General features: G+C 66.7%; 1 protein-coding gene across 2 annotated transcripts in view; it reads right to left on the bottom strand.

The window, feature by feature from the left end:
- The window catches only part of TMEM104 (transmembrane protein 104), a 41206-nt gene that overhangs the window by 3084 nt on the left and 23348 nt on the right, over positions 1 to 14774 (bottom strand). For both annotated transcript variants that reach the window (XM_012733152.1, XM_004693477.2), the window contains exon 9: positions 7453 to 7546. In XM_012733152.1, the coding sequence (XP_012588606.1) occupies positions 7453 to 7546 (94 nt within the window). The remainder of the gene's footprint in view (positions 1 to 7452; positions 7547 to 14774) is intronic.

Here is a 14774-nt window from a genome sequence, read left to right as displayed (position 1 = left end):
CTGGCAGAGCAGGGGCCCTGGGGTGTCCGTGGTCAGCTGCTCCAGACACTGCAGCTGACCGCCCTGCGGCCTCAGGTCGGGCAAGGCAGGGCAGGGGGTGGGGCAGCTGCTTAAGGCGTCAAACCCTGTGTGCGCTATCGTCTCGGGGCGTCTCACGGGACCTGGTTCTGCTCCGGACCTGGCCCAGGGCTGGAACGACGCAGAGAGGCGCCTGCGGGGTCCCGGTGCGGCTCGGGCCCAGGGCTGGCGAGCCGAGGGGGCGCGAGGAGCCTGGCTGCCGGCCGTGAGCACCCTCGCCCCTGCTCTCTGCCCCAGACTCGGGCTGGGCGTCTCTGCGGCCTCCCTCCTCAGCCCTCAACTGCGGTGCTAAGAAACGCAGGCGGAAACCGGTCTGCTCGCTCCAAGACCAGCCACCGGAGGCGTCCCTGGCCGCGAAGAAGCGAAAACAGGGCTGGTGCTTACGGCGTGCGACCCTGCCCCGTGGCGGCACGAACAGTCCACGTGGCTGCCGCCGTTTCCTGGCTTGCAGGGAGCCTCAGAGCCGCGGCTACGGGACCGGGAAGTTCACTACCTGGCTGCATTCGCTTGCTCCCACCACGCCCTTACTCATCCGATTCTCAAGTCTATTTCCAAATCCGAACCCCGGCCTGGGCTCGGGGCTGCCCAGGAATAGACGCCTCTGGGAGGTGCGCCCAGGCCCTGCTCCCTCCCGGCCCGCGGAGGGCAGGCTGATGTGGGGGCCGAGCCCCACTCCCACAGCTGGGCCCTGCGTGTTGTGGGGGACATATTTCAAAGGGCAGAGTGCAGCCTCCGAGCTGGGGCGCTCTCCCGAGGGGGCCGGGAGGGGTGCAGCCGGGGCTGGGGGTGCGGGCGGTTCCCTGAGGATGAACCCCGGCCAGCCTGGGGAACAGGCAGGTTCTTCGGGGCATGTGGGGCACTGGGCCATGACCTCTAGGGTGGAGAAGGCAGGGAGGGGGGCCTCTCGGTCAGCAAGTTCAGGAGCAACTAGTGACCCCTGGACACGGTGCTGCAGAAGGACAGAGCAGGGAGGGAGGGAGGGAAGCAGGAGGCGGGCGGCCATGACCTTGAGCGGCACCGGGACTGGAGGCAGCCGCAGTAGCTCAGCGCCCCTGCCAGGACCACCTCAGCGACCCTGCCGGGACAGCCTCAGCGCCCCCGCGGGACCATCTCCCGGGCTTCCCCCACCCACACCCAGCGTAGAGGAGCAGAGTTCACCAGCCACCTCCTAGACTGATCGCCCGTCCCCGGGAGAGAGCTGCTCTGAAAACTCATTAGGCCTGATGATAAATCAGGATGAAACGAGGATGACAGCTGTGAGCGACACTGCCGGGAGCAGGTGGGCGCCGGGCGGGCCCGGGGGACGGCCACAGCCGAGCCTGCCGGCCACGGCCACCTGCCGGCGGAGTGGGGGCGGCGCAGCAGTGAGCGCCCGCTGCCGGCGCCGTGACCAGCCCCTGCTGGGCCCTCGCAGGCCCTGTCGGGAGCCCCTGGACAGCCGTCTGGCTCCACCCCACCCGCAGGCGAGAGGCACCCCGGGGCGGAGGCGGCAGGGGCCGGCGAGGGCCGAGGTCGGTGAGGCGCTCAGCAGGGACGGGGTCAGTAACGTCTCCTAGCGAGAACGGAGTCACCCTTGCCCCAGCGCGGTAACTCGCGGCCTCGCCAGGCTGCCCAGCCGGTGCACACGGCCCGCCGGGGGGCCGGCAGTGACAGGCGACAACGTCCGAGAAAAATGTCACGGGGGTTCAAGCCACATCAGCGGACAGAGCAGACGGGGGTCTCCGCGCAGGGAGGGTCCGGGCAGCGGACCCTACTCCAGAAGGGCCTGCGGGGCCGCCCCCCTGCGCCTGCCCCCCTCGCCAGCACAGACCCTCAGCCCGGCGGACGGCGGAGAAGACGGCGGCCTTCCCTTGGGAGACAGGAGGAAAGCACAGCCCAGGCCAGGGACGCCCGGGGCCCGGGCTCACGTCTGGCGAGGGTGTCGGGTCGGTGGGGCCTGTCGACACCCCTCCCTCGCGGACCGGCACAAGTCCGAGCGCAGAGATCGCGGGGACATTTTATGTCAAGATGCATCCTCACGACCTTTAACGCGTCACCAGTCAGGCTCCGGGGCAGTCAGAAGTGGCCTCTGGGGCGGGCCTCACGCCACCTGCCGATGGGAAAAGCCCCAGCCCCCGCCCGCCGCCCCCCGTGCGGGCTGAGTGAACTCCTCGGGCTCTCTGAGCACTGGCCTCTGCGGCCCCCACCACAGCCTGGTCGTGGTGCTGGGCGCCCTGGCCTGGTGGGGTCACCTGGGCGCGGGCCTGTATTTGGAGAAGGGGCCTGTAAAGAGGTGACCACAGGCTAAATGAGCTGGCAAGATGCACCCCGACCCGACAGGACCGGAAGCAGGTCCCCTCTCCAGGGTGGGGGAAGAAAGAGAAACCACCATTAGTCAACCCTGGCGGCGCCCGGACCGTGGACGTCAGTGTCCAGGGCCTGGCTGCCTGCCTGCCCCGGCTGAGTCCTCTCTCCAGCGACGGCGAGACGGGCGAGACCCACACGCGGTGGGAAGGGAGGTGGCACCGTGGCCTGGCGTCCGACACCGGAGCGCACGGATTCCGAGCTCAGCTTTGCGGGGTCACCTGCGCCTGCGGCCGGCTGCCCGTGATGAGGTTTACCCCACCCCCGGGCCTGACTGGGGCAGCAGGGGTCCCATCTCACTGCCAGGTCAGCCCCGGCCACAGCCACACGTGGACGGAACAGCAGGAGCCGTGGCTGTGGGGTGAGAGCGGCCGGAGGGTGACGGCCAGCGGGGGGCATGCGGGCACTCAGGTCAGCCTGCCGCTCGCCAAGGGCGATTTGGTGGCGCCCGGCTGGCTCCTTTGCACACTTCAGTCAGTGTCCACTGCAGCCCCAGAGACTTAAGACAGAGACCCCGGGTCCCCATCTCATGCCCTGGCCTCTTTGTCTGCAGAGGAACTTTTAGAAAGCTGAGAATAAAATGAAGACCCACGATGAGGCTTTGCCACGCTCGCGCTCCCAGCACCAACCCTGAGGGAATGTGGGCACCCCAGGGCCCAGGAGCCAGGCTGCTGGCGGAGGTGGGCAGGCACCCCCAGCCCCTGCAGGCCCGGCCGCACCCCCCACTGGGAGGCACAGGGGCTGCTGCACTGCGGGAGTCATTCTGGGGACAGGCCAGACCCGAGAGCCTCCGTGCCCGGGGCGGGGGGGTCCTGCGGGCCTTCTGCCCGCCGCCACCGCTGAGTCCAGCTCTCCCTGCCCGCTGGGTTTGGAAGACAAACCTGGGGCTCACCCCAGGGGGAGGTGGGGGGCAGGGCCGGCGACCCCACCAGGCAGCCTCAGGTGGGTGGCGAGCGCAGGGGGCGCCTGACCCACTCTGAGGGGAGCAGACAGGAGTGATGTGAGCGCGCCGCTCTGCCAGCACCATCGGGAGGCTGTGAGGACGTTTCTTTAATGACCCCAGTGGGGCGCCCCGAGCTGAGCCAGCTGTGTGTGTCCCCAAGTGGGAGGTGTCTGCTGATGCTGCCGGGAAACTTGGTGACAGGAGTGGAGCTGTGGGCCCCTCCGGCCCGAGCTCCTGCGGGCGGGCGGTGTAGACGGTCACAGGCGAGCTGCCCGGAAGCTGCTGTGGCCAGGCCTGGGGGCGCCAAGGGGTTTTGGCTGTGCCTCTCCAGAGTGTCCTGGCCCACTGGCAGCTGACAGGGCTAAGGGGGAGCCCCGGCCCCTGACCTCCGCCTGCTGCCCCTTCATCCCAAGCTCAAGCCTCCTTGGAGGCTGGGTGGGCGCAGGGAGGGCTGAGGGGAGCAGACGTCGTGGGGAGGGGTACAGGGTGAGCAGCTGGTGGGTGTGGTGCCAGGGCCAGAGGAGAGCCGGTGCCCATCTGCAGTGGTCACCGGGCATGAGGGGCTGGGTGGCACAGGGGACAGGTCTGCTCGGGCCGGAACGAGTCCCACAGAGCCTTGGCCGATTGCCCCGTCACCCACGACCAATCTGGGTGGCAGAAGAAATCAGCAGTGGTACGTGTCCTCCGCGGCCTGGCCTTTTCCTGGACAACATGCTATTGGCAAGGGCCACCTAACTCCTGACACCCGTCCAGGCGGCACCCAGGGGGCTGGGGACAGCGAGATGGAGGCAGGCACAGCAAAAGGCCATCAAGGAGCGAAGCGGCCAGCAGACCCCTCAGCGCGCCCTGGCTCCGTGGGGGCCGGGGTGCACGAGTGCCCTGCTCGCTTCAACAGATGGCAGAACAAATTCCTAATTCAGCACAAGAAAGTTTCCGGCTCAGCACATTTATTTATGACTTTCCGGTCCCTCGGGTGCTCAGTCCTCCCCTTCGTCTTGCGAGAATTCGAGCTAGCTGCCCGTTCAGCCCTCTGGACAGTCTGGGCCCTGGTCCGGCAGGGCAGGTGTGGGAGTGTGAGACAGACCTGTCCCCAAGGGGCCGGGGGCGGTCGGGGAGGGCTGGGCCACACCCAGCTGCTTTTCAGAAGCAAAATGCAAAGGGAGCCGGTGGGACAACAGGGTGTGGACCTGAGAAGGCCGTAGGGCTCTGGGGCTCACCTGGGGTGATTTTGGGCTAGAGGAGAGACCCCCCCACACACCCAATGCCCTTTAGATGGCCTACAAACGGTCAGTGGCAGGGCCCTCCCTGGTGGTACAACAGGTTAAAGCACTATGAAGCTGGCCACAGCCCCTGCAATGCAAGTTCGATCCCCAGCCAGGGGGTGACCCACAGGGTGCAGCAGACCTCTCCTGTCTCCCCGCTGCTCCCCTCAGCAGTGGGTTTCAGTGGCTCCACCTGTCCTGCTCCCCAATCTGTCTCTGGGGAATCCTCTCATCCTCTTGCACCTCTGGCCTGCACCCCAGTTCTTACATGCATAAATAAATACATCTTTCAAAGCAAAACAAATGGCCAGTGGCAGGCCCTGGTCACTCCCACAGCCAATGCATGTGGGGGCTTCCCGAGTCCCGCCCCCCCCCAGGGCCCCAGCTGCTGTGGGCAGGATGCTGGACACACCTGCCGCCAGAGCAACTGAGAAGAGGCCCAGGTGTTTCCAATCCCCCTGGCTGGACCTGACCGCAGGCTGGGCTATGTTTTAGGTTTCACTGAACAGGGCCATTTCCCTTCCACTTAAGAGAACTCTGGGTCACAGAGCGGGTGACCTTTCAAGCCCGGAGGTCTGAATCTGTTCTGGAGAAAAATGACTGCATGCGGCCCCCAGGGGCACGGAGGAGGGGTCTGCCATGTGGCTATCTCCCTGATCAAAAGGAGAGCCAATGATGTTGACAACAATGTCACCCAAAGTGCGAGCGTGGGCAACCCTCAGTGGCCAGTGACCCCTCGAGCCCTCTCTGCCACCAAGCAACTGTCACGGCCGCCACCACCTCTCGCTGCCGGGGGCTACCTCAGGCGGGGAGGCCGGCTGCTCCCCCTCTGTGGGGCTCTGGCTGGGAGACAGAGGCGCAGATGGGGTCACCCGGGGCTGGCGGCCGGGTTTGGAGCTGAGCGTCTGTGTCCTACAGCAACAGAGCTGCCAATTCCCCCGAAAGCCTGGCCTGGGGGAGAGGCTCCCCAGCAGCATGGAACGCGGGCAGCGCCCCTGCAGGTGGGGCCGAGTCCCACCGGGGTTGGGGGTGCTGGGGTTCGGTCCTCAGACCATCGCTCTTTATTTACTGCCCTCTACCATCTCCTCCCTCTAATGAGCGGAGACCAGACGCCAGGAAGTCGTCACGCGGCACCGGCAGGGGCGTTATGGAAGCCGCTGTCTGTCATTACCCGGGCAGCGAACCCCCCTGGGCCGACCCGGCGCCCCGCGGAGGGAGCGCTGGCAGCGGCCACTTCTGCCCCTCCCCCCGGCCCTCCCGCTGCCCCGCTGCCCGGGGGGAAGCGAGCAGAGCTGGGGCCCTTCCACCCGGCACACGCAGGGGTCCCCCTGCCAATCCGGGGGGGCGGCCCAGGGCCAGGACTCGGGTCCGGGACGCAGCCAGCCAAGGAGCTCAGGCCCAGCACGGGGCCAGCGGAGCCGGGAGGACGTTTTCCTCCCACCCGCTGCACAAGAAACTCCTCGACGGTCACGGGCTTTCACATACTTCCTCTAAAAAAGCTGGCCACGGGGGAGCAGGGCCGATCCGGATCCTGACTGCTGATGCGCGCCCTCGTGCCACCCGGGAGGTACCCTGAGCGCCCGGCGGCCCTCGTGTTCCGAGTCGCACGTTCGCGGTTAACCCAGGGCTCGGGGCAGGTGAGCCAGATGTGGGGAGGCGCCCCGCAGGGGGTACGGGGTCAGGCAGCAGGAGGGGGCACACGGGCGTCGCACCCCATGCTGGCACAGCACGGTGTCCCCTGCCCTGGCCGGGCGATGGCAGAGGCCTGGCAGCCACACATCGGGTGCAGGGCCTCCCCTCCTCTCCTCCAGGAAGCTCGTGGGCAGGTTACAAGGTTCAGGCTTTGACTGAGCACAGGGCAGAGCTTCCTGGCAGCGACCGACGCCCCCGCAGAGCACAGCAGCCCCCCCCGCCCCCCGTGAGTCCCTGGGTTTCGGTGGGCTGCAGTGTACCCCCCATGGGGAGCAGCGGCCGGACTGTGCCAATGCCACTGGCCCTCTCACTGCAGACACCAGGACTCCTGGGCCGACCCCGGGAAGCACCTGGCCCGACACGGCCTGGGCGCGCAGGTCTGGAGCCGCGCACAGTGGGCGCAGCGTGGCTGACCCAGGGCAAGTGCACTGGGAAAGGGGCCTGGGGAAGAGGGGTTGGGGCGGGGGGTTCCAAGCTCGGGTTCCCGTGAGCTGAGGGGCAGGCGAGGCCCCAGGAAACAGCCCCCCGGGACTCCTGGGGCTGGGCTGACCCTGCAGGCCCCTGACCGGAACCACTTGGAGTCTTCTGCTGTCAGACCTAAAAGGTGTCAGCTGATGCCCAGAGCATGTGCTGGCTGGTGTGTGTGGGGGGAGGGGCAGGGACCCCATATCCTCCTGTCCTGGGCCTAGATGGGTCAGCGGCTGGTCCCTGGGTGGGTAGTGGGATGGTATGGGGGTGTAGACCCCCAGACTTCTCCTGAAGACAATGACACTCTTGCTCAGTGGGGTGAGTTGATATTTGCCAGGGGTGTGGGGGGCCAGGAACACAGAGGCGACCCCCAGGGAGATCTGGGTTTATGGCCGAGGACCGTATCTGCTAATCTCACTTCCCGGAGGGAGCACGCCCGGCCCAGGCCTTCATGAGCCCAGAGTGGGGGTAGCTTGGCACCTGGCTCGATGTGCCAGGGTCAGGAGTCCTAGCCCCAGCGCCGACCATACTCCCCAAACTTGAAGTCGCCCTTCAGTACCAAATTTCCATGCCAGTAAGAGGGCAGGCAGAGTGCCCGCCACCACCCTGCCCTCTGCAGGCCCCGAGCCCCGCCCGCGGCTGCCAGGAATCGTGGTTCTGACTCACCGATCCACCGCATGAGCGAGGTCAGGATCTGCAGGTATTTGGTCTTCTGGACATCGAAGAAGGTGAAAGGTCCCAGGAGGAGAGTGAAGACAGCCTGGGGGGAGAACGCGAGTGAGGGGCGCAGAGGCCAGGCTGCAGGCACCTGCTGCTGTGGCTTCTGTCACAGGGGCCTGACCAGCAGCCCAGGTCAGTGGAGGGTCCCTGAGCAGACAGCTCTGGGGGGGGGGTCACAAGTGCCCTGACCAGGAGCCCCAGATGGTGGACGGTCCCTGGGCAAATAGCTCTGGGGGGGAGGTCACAAGTGCCCTGACCGGGAGCCCCAGATGGTGGACGGTCCCGGGGCAAACAGCTCTGGGGGGGGGAGGTCACAAGTGCCTTGACCAGGAGCCCCAGACAGTGGACGTCCCGGGGAAGACAGCTCCGGGGGGGGTCACAAGTGCCCTGACCAGGAGCCCCAGACGGTGGACGGTCTCGGGGCAGACAGCTCCGGGGGGGTCACAAGTGCCCTGACCAGGAGCCCCAGACGGTGGACGGTCCCTGGCCAGATAGCGGAGTCACGAGTGCCGGGGGCATGAGGGCCAGAGCCTCCCTCTGCCATGCTCACACTGGCTGCCCAGGGTCACTGGGCCAGCCTGGGGGTGGGCCTCAGGTTCCCTTCCCGCTCTTCAGCAGATGCTGGCTAAGAACGCAGGGCGCGCTCGGAGCTGGGCAAGGACAGGGGACAGGCCCGAGAGGGCAGGAAGACGAGGATACAAAAGAAAGAGCAGGCTTGCCGTGGGCCCTCTGGGGTTACCAGAAGAAAGGACTAGGGGCGGGGACATCGGGTCGGGGGACATTGTTTGAAGGGCTCACTGGGCAGGCAGGGTTCATCGAGGCTGGTCAGCCAGATCCTCTGTAACTTAGAGGCGAGCAAGCCCAGGGAGAGCCAGGCGCTGTCAGGGCAACTCAGCCAGGAGAGGCCCCCGGGCCCAAGGGCAGGTCTGCCCAGGAATGCTGGGCATGGAGAGGTGTAGGGAGCCGGTGCTGGCCAGCACTGGCCCTTGGTCTGCCCCCTTTGGAGAACCAGAAAAGCAACTGCTCACTGTACAGAAAAATAATAAATCAAACGCTGCCTCGTAAAGTGGTGTATAGAAAACATGAACCCTCTGCAAGAGAAAATGGGGGTGAACGTGGCCCAGTGGAAGGGGGCTGGGAACCGAGGGTAAGTTGGGGTTTCCATGCCGGATTGGCTGCTCAGGGAGCAGAGAATTAGGAGCTGCTGGTTGGAGTGGCGATGATGGGACCATTTCCAATCTGCCACTCGGAAGCCGCAGAGGCATCAGACTTATTAACATTTACACTGTGCCGTTTTATCACGTTAATGCTAATGGCACCGGAGAGCTGCCGGCACAGAGCCCGATGGTGGGAGCACCCACTGGGGGCGTGGCCCTGTGATGGGGTGAACACATCACAGCTGCTCAGCCTGCAGCCAACCGCCCCCCCCACTCAGCAGCAGGCAGAAGCTCTGAGGGGCTGGCCTGTCTCTCCCCCTCCCCAGGAAGGAGAGCAGGATGCAGAGAAGCTGTGACCTCTATCCGAGTCCATTATCACTGCAGAATGAATGACACAAGTCTAAAGTGCAGCTTAAGGCAAGGCTCTAATTAGCTGGGGTGGGTCGGGCCTCCTGGCAGCCGCCAGGGCTGGGAGACTTCTGGAAAGAGCTTCCTGCCGGGGCCTCAAAACCAGCCAGGTTCTGTTCAGAAGCCTTTTCTTGTGGTGATGGGGGTTGGGGGACAGAGATGGGCTGTCCTGGGAGGGCAGGGCAACCCCGGAGGGTCCGAGGTCAGAGGGGCCGGGGGCACGGGCCCACGGATCTGCGGGGTAAGTGCCCGCGGCCCCATCACCGCGTCATTTAGGAAAATTACCACTTCAGGAAACTTTCCACTGATGAATTTCTCGTTGGAAGGATGGCAGAGGGAGATGTGCAGAAAACAGACACAAAGCCACGCGTCACCAACGTGTCCCGGTCACTGTGTCTGCTGGAACCTGCACTCGGGGTGCCTGGCACCGAGGCATGGCAGCTGTGGGGGTCACAGGCCCAGGCGGCCTATGGGAAAGGTCGGCTCCCATCTTCTGGAAGGTTCTATGCGCACCCTTCCGGAACAGATGCCCCTCCCCCATGCGTGGGCCCTTCAGCACCGTCACCCTGAGGCCCCGGCCTGTGAGCTCACCCTTCTATGCTAAGACCCCAAGCAGGAGTATGCAGCGCAGAAAGGAGAGCAAGCAGCTCCCGGGAGATGCCACACACGCCGGCCTGGCCTGCACCCCGCACTCCGGCTGGGTCCTGAGCCGGCTCCCACCAGGTGCCCGGGGCCAGCTCAGCACAGCTCACTGCAGGGGCCAGGGCTGCCCACTGCCGCGGCCAAGGGCGTGTCTTTAAAACTAGGCAAAAGCCCCCGTTCTTGGGTTTCTGATGAAATCTCAAACTGGCCCCTGGGAATAAGGTCTGAGACAGTCGTACGGGGGCACAAAGTGGCTGCCTGAGTCGCTCCTGGGGTCGGTGAGTTTACACGTGAGCCCAGGACGCCCCGGCAGCCCTGCCCATCAGGATGGCAGGCCGCTCCCGTGCCCAGGCACCCCGTCATGCTGGTCCCCGGTTCAGGGCCCTGGGGCCCCTGGGAATGGAGCTCAGCCCAGAGCGCCGCGTGCAGGCTAAGGGCCCCCCGCGGCCCGGGCTCTGGGCTGGCAATCCCCACCCATTCCCTGCTCTCTGCCGCAGGCCCGAGGGTGCCGAGACCCCTAGCCCTGCCAGGGTGGGCCACGGGCGAGGGGGGCAGGTAGAGGTCACACCAGCGTAGGACTCGGGTAGACACGGGGGAGGGGATGGGGAGATCGGGACTGGCCCTTGGGGGATCTGTCCTGCCCTTGTGTCCCATCCAGAGCCCGGAGCCGGGGGGCCCTGGCGTCTCCCCACACTCAGTCCTGAGAGGACAAAGCCCACTGGCCCCAGAACTGGGTTCCTTTACCAAGCGTGGCTGAGATGCCACCCAGAGCTCAGTGCAGCAGCCCGGACGACCGAGGTGCCACGTGCCCGGTGCCTTCGCGCCCCGGGCCTTTGCCTGGTAAGCTCTTCCTGCTCACGCTCACAGCCCAGCAACTGCGCTGCGAAGTTTGCTCCTCCGCCAGGGGTGCTGGTGCGCCCGCTGGAGCCAGAAAGAGCTGAAGCCTCAACCCCGTTTGCCCGCTCTGGCTGGGCCAGCTTCTCGTCGGAGCTGGGCTCTGTGACCTGCAACGCACCGTCCGGCTCGGCCCCCTAAAAGGGGGGTGTGTGGGGGGCGAGGGAACGATGCTCAGTGATAGCGCCACACAGGACACACCCGAGACTCAGCAACCCCACGTCCCAACGAGCCCACGGGGCAAAGGCCACACACGGGCAAAGACCACACCCCGACAACGTGCCGGGCCACGTGACGGCAGAAACACCCCAGGAGAGCCCACGGCCTGACCTGCAGCCCCGCCTCCCCCGGGGGCAAGGGGCTGACGGGCGGCCTCTGTGGGGTTGTGGCCGAGAGCTTGGCATGAGGCAGCCGTGCTCAGAGGACCCTCAAGTTATTGACGTTTCTGAAACCGGGGGGCGCGTTTGCTTTGGGCTGCACAGTGCAGGAGCTGGAGCTCCCAGGAGCCTGGAGTCAGGCCCAGCGGCTTCTCTGCAGCCACTGTCCGGTGCCCTCAGAGTGGCGACACACAGGCCAGCAGGCCCAGGGCGCAGCGCCCTCCCGCTGGAGTCCGGCGTGCGTGTGCTGCTGCCCAGCCACCGCTGCTCCCGAGGCACGTCCCGGCACGTCCCGGCACGTCTCGGCACGTCCCGGCACGTCTCGGCACGTCCCGGCACGTCTCAGCACAGCGCGTGGCCGTGACCCCTCTCCCGACACACGGACCCAGGGGCGTCACGCGGCGTCACGCAGAACCTGACAGGACCGTCCCGAGGGGGCCGTGGCCCTGCGAATGTCAGCGAGAGGTGGAGAGACCCGGTGGCCTCCCGCACGCGCGGCCCGGGGGCGGCGTGGGAGCCAGGCTGCCGCGGAGAGGCGCCTGGGGCTGGGGCCGGGCGCAAGGTCTCGGACGGTTTCGCGCTTTCTGTCAAGCGACAGACGCCAGTCCGCACGACGGGGCTGTGCTCGTGGGACGCTGGGGGTTAAGGGTTAATTGGGGTTCATCGCAAGTCAGCACGAACTGGGGCCCAAGCGGGGACTGAACTTTCAGCGCGTCCTTGAAGTGCGGCGAAGGAATGTTCAAGGATTCTATTTTTATTTCTCAAGTGGCTGTGCAGATTTCGGCTCCGGAGCTTTATTTTCCCAACCTGAATCACCATGTCTGGAGACTCATCCCCCAGAAGGAGGCGAGCGCTGAGGCTGTGGGGGCCGGAGAAGGCCAGACCCGGCTTCGGGGCCAGACACAGGTAGGGCGGGGCGTGTGCACTGGTGCCCTGGCCGACTGGGAGATCCTGTGACGGCCAGCGACGGCCATCGGGTGCCCTGCGGGTGTTCAACAGGCCCTTGGCCCCGTGTCAGCGCTCGGTGTGGCAGGGGGGAAGTTGGGGGCCACACGGGGCCTCCGGCCAAGAGCTTCGGGGCAGCACCGTGCTCACTGGATGTCCTGGACCTCCGCCCCAGACTGCCAGGGTCCCCACTCGCTTTGGGGAGCTCAGGTTAGCCAGGGAGGAGCCGGTGCTGGGGCCGAGGCTGTGCGGGGGGCCGAGCCCGGGGCCAACTCGCACTGCCTAAGCTGAGACGCCACAGGGGCGGCCACACTGGCCAGAGCGCTGCTGGACTACCCACGACAGAGGCCCTGCCCCGGGGGCCGCACAGCCCCAGACAGCGCTTAGCTGGTGAACGACTCCCGGGGCGGCCCTGGAGGCAAGGCTGCCCCCCTCGCCCAGCCCCACGTCCAGAGCCCTGTGGCCACAGGGCTTTCGTCCTTGGCCCACCCGGCCCTGTCCAGGTGGCGCCGAGGTACCTGAGAGATGCTGGCTGAATGGATGGAGACTCCGGTGACCCCTGGCTGGCAAAGATGCACGCACCGCTCAAGCATCAGTACAGACCCTGCTGTTCTCTCATGCGGCCCTCTGCAGAAGCCAAGCCTGCTGGTGTGAGCCCTTCAGCCCTTCAGCCCAAGGGGTGAGCACCTGGGATACCTGCAGTCCCATCAAATGGCAAGAGAGAACTTGCTGGAAGACGCTGAACCCGGAAGCAAAAGCCATGATTTGCCAAGAGGCAAAGATTCCCCGGGGAGTTGTAAAGCAGCCCTGGGCGACAGAACAGAGGCGAGACACCCACGCGGCGGGTCCCCAGCACCCACCAGACCCGACCAGGGTGCTGTCAGGAGGGGAGACTCAGGCCTGTGCCTGCACCCGAGCAAAGGGTGAAGCCGGGGCCCCCGGGAGTCAGCCAGGTGACTGACTGTGGGAAATGCGAGCGGGAACACTTTTCTGAGACCGGGAGGAACCAGGGGGAGCCTGCTCCCCGAGACGCTGCCCGTGGGCCGGTGGCCAGGGTCCCCAACCCTCTGCGCAGGTGGTGGCCGACTCCAGCCCAGAGCGCTGACCCCAGGGGCTGTGGTACAGAGGAGGGGCGCACCTCCTGCAGGAGCTGAGGAGCAGCTGCTGGGCTGCTGGGGGGGAGTGACCCCAGAGGCCCCGCAGCCCCCTGGGACGCCAGTGCTTGGCCGAGCACGCTGGCAGGCAGTGCAGTGGCAGCGGCTCAGGCCGCGGGCACAGGCGGGGCGTGATGGCGGATGGCAGTGGCTCCCTCGCCACGGCACCCCGAGATGTGCCGCCCCGCGGGGGGCTCCTGCTGCAGGCAGTGCAGGGCCTGGGTTGGGGCCTGGGCGCGCAGCAGCCACAGGTGGGAGCTGCAAGCTGAGCAGCGCCTGGCTCAGCCTTAGGATTGTTTGTGGGGGCGCTCAGGGGAGGGCGTAGGGGGAGGGGCGCCGGCCTGGACACTCGCTGCCGGGCTCCTGCGCTCTTGGACTCTCTTGCCCTCGCAGGGGACACTCTGGACCTGCTCGCTCGGACTCCCTCCCTTGGGCTGCATTCTTGCTCGGTGACCGCCGAAGGGAGAAAAGCCAAAAAGCTTCGCAGAGAGCCGCGGGTCTTGGCAGAGGTCGGGCTGCCCCCTTCAGGAGCACCGGGCCCTGGGCCTGGGGTCTCAGAGAGCTGTCGGTGGCCGGTGTGAGCTGACAACCACACTGCGCCGTAACGCTAGTGCCCAGGAGACCAGCGCTACTGGCCAGGGCTGCAGCACTCTGTCCGGGTGCCCTGAGAGCTAAGGGCCCCCGGCACCATGCCCCCCCGCCCCGCTGTCCGCTAACCCTCTGGCTGGGGCTGCCGTGACGTCATACCAGCAGCCCCCGGGACGCCTGCAGCGGGTGAGCAGGCTCCTGCCTGCTGCTGCTTGGCAAGCCTCGCCTGGCGCTCACGCCCTCGTGGGCGGGATAGCACCAAGTTAGCACACTGCAGACGCTACCTGGGGTGAGACAGCTGCCACCTGTGGCCTGAGAAGGCGTCTCCCTGTTTCCTAACCCAAACGGTGACCAGCACTCTGCTGGTGCTGTTCTTGGAGGCGACAGCTCCCGATAGCCCTGTTTTAGTGGACAGCTCCCTGACCGCAGCGCCCGGTCGGGGTGGACAGCTGAGGCCCCGCCCCGGGCCTGGTGCCGCTGCTCCCAGCGCTGTCAGCCGCAGACAGCAGAGGCAGAGGGAAGCCATTCTTGGGTTCGCTCTGCTGCTCCCCGAACACACCGACTGAAAGGCTGCTTCTGGCTGCCTGACAGCTGAAAGATCCCCAGTTCCCTCCCCGGGCCTCCAGCCCCCTCCCTTCCAGGCAGCTGGAAACGTGGCCGACTCAGGAAAAAACCCAGACCACGAGCGTGGCCAGGCCTCCCTGCAGGGCCGCCCTGGCCTTCGAAGCTGAGACACGGACTCACCCAGGCCCTGGTGGTGGTTCCGAGACGCAACAAAACGAGCTGTCCCTCCCTAGCCCGGAGGGAAAAGGCCAGAAGCTCAGCCACGTTGCCATGTGAGCGCACCCACACGGCTGCAGGCTCACCTGGGAGCCTGCATGATGGGGGTGGGGCACCGGGGGAGGCGGGGAGGGTCCGGGCTGTGTCCTTCCAGAAGGCTGCGTCTCAGGCACTTCCCAATGCTCCTCCGGCCCGGCCTCCCGGTGAGGGTCCCGGGAGCACCCCCGCATGGCCTCCAAGCTCCCTGCTGGGAGGGGGTCGAGCTCTGTGGGCAGGGCAGGGCAGGGCAGGGCAGGGCAGGGCAGGGCAGGGCAGGGCTGGGC

Source organism: Condylura cristata, unplaced genomic scaffold (genome assembly GCF_000260355.1).
Source record: "Condylura cristata isolate star-nosed mole 26May11 unplaced genomic scaffold, ConCri1.0 scaffold00038, whole genome shotgun sequence".
In the NCBI taxonomy this organism is placed as follows: Eukaryota; Metazoa; Chordata; class Mammalia; order Eulipotyphla; family Talpidae; genus Condylura; species Condylura cristata.
The sequence above is the reverse complement of the archived record's forward strand: the minus strand, read 5'-3'. Positions and strand labels throughout refer to the sequence as shown.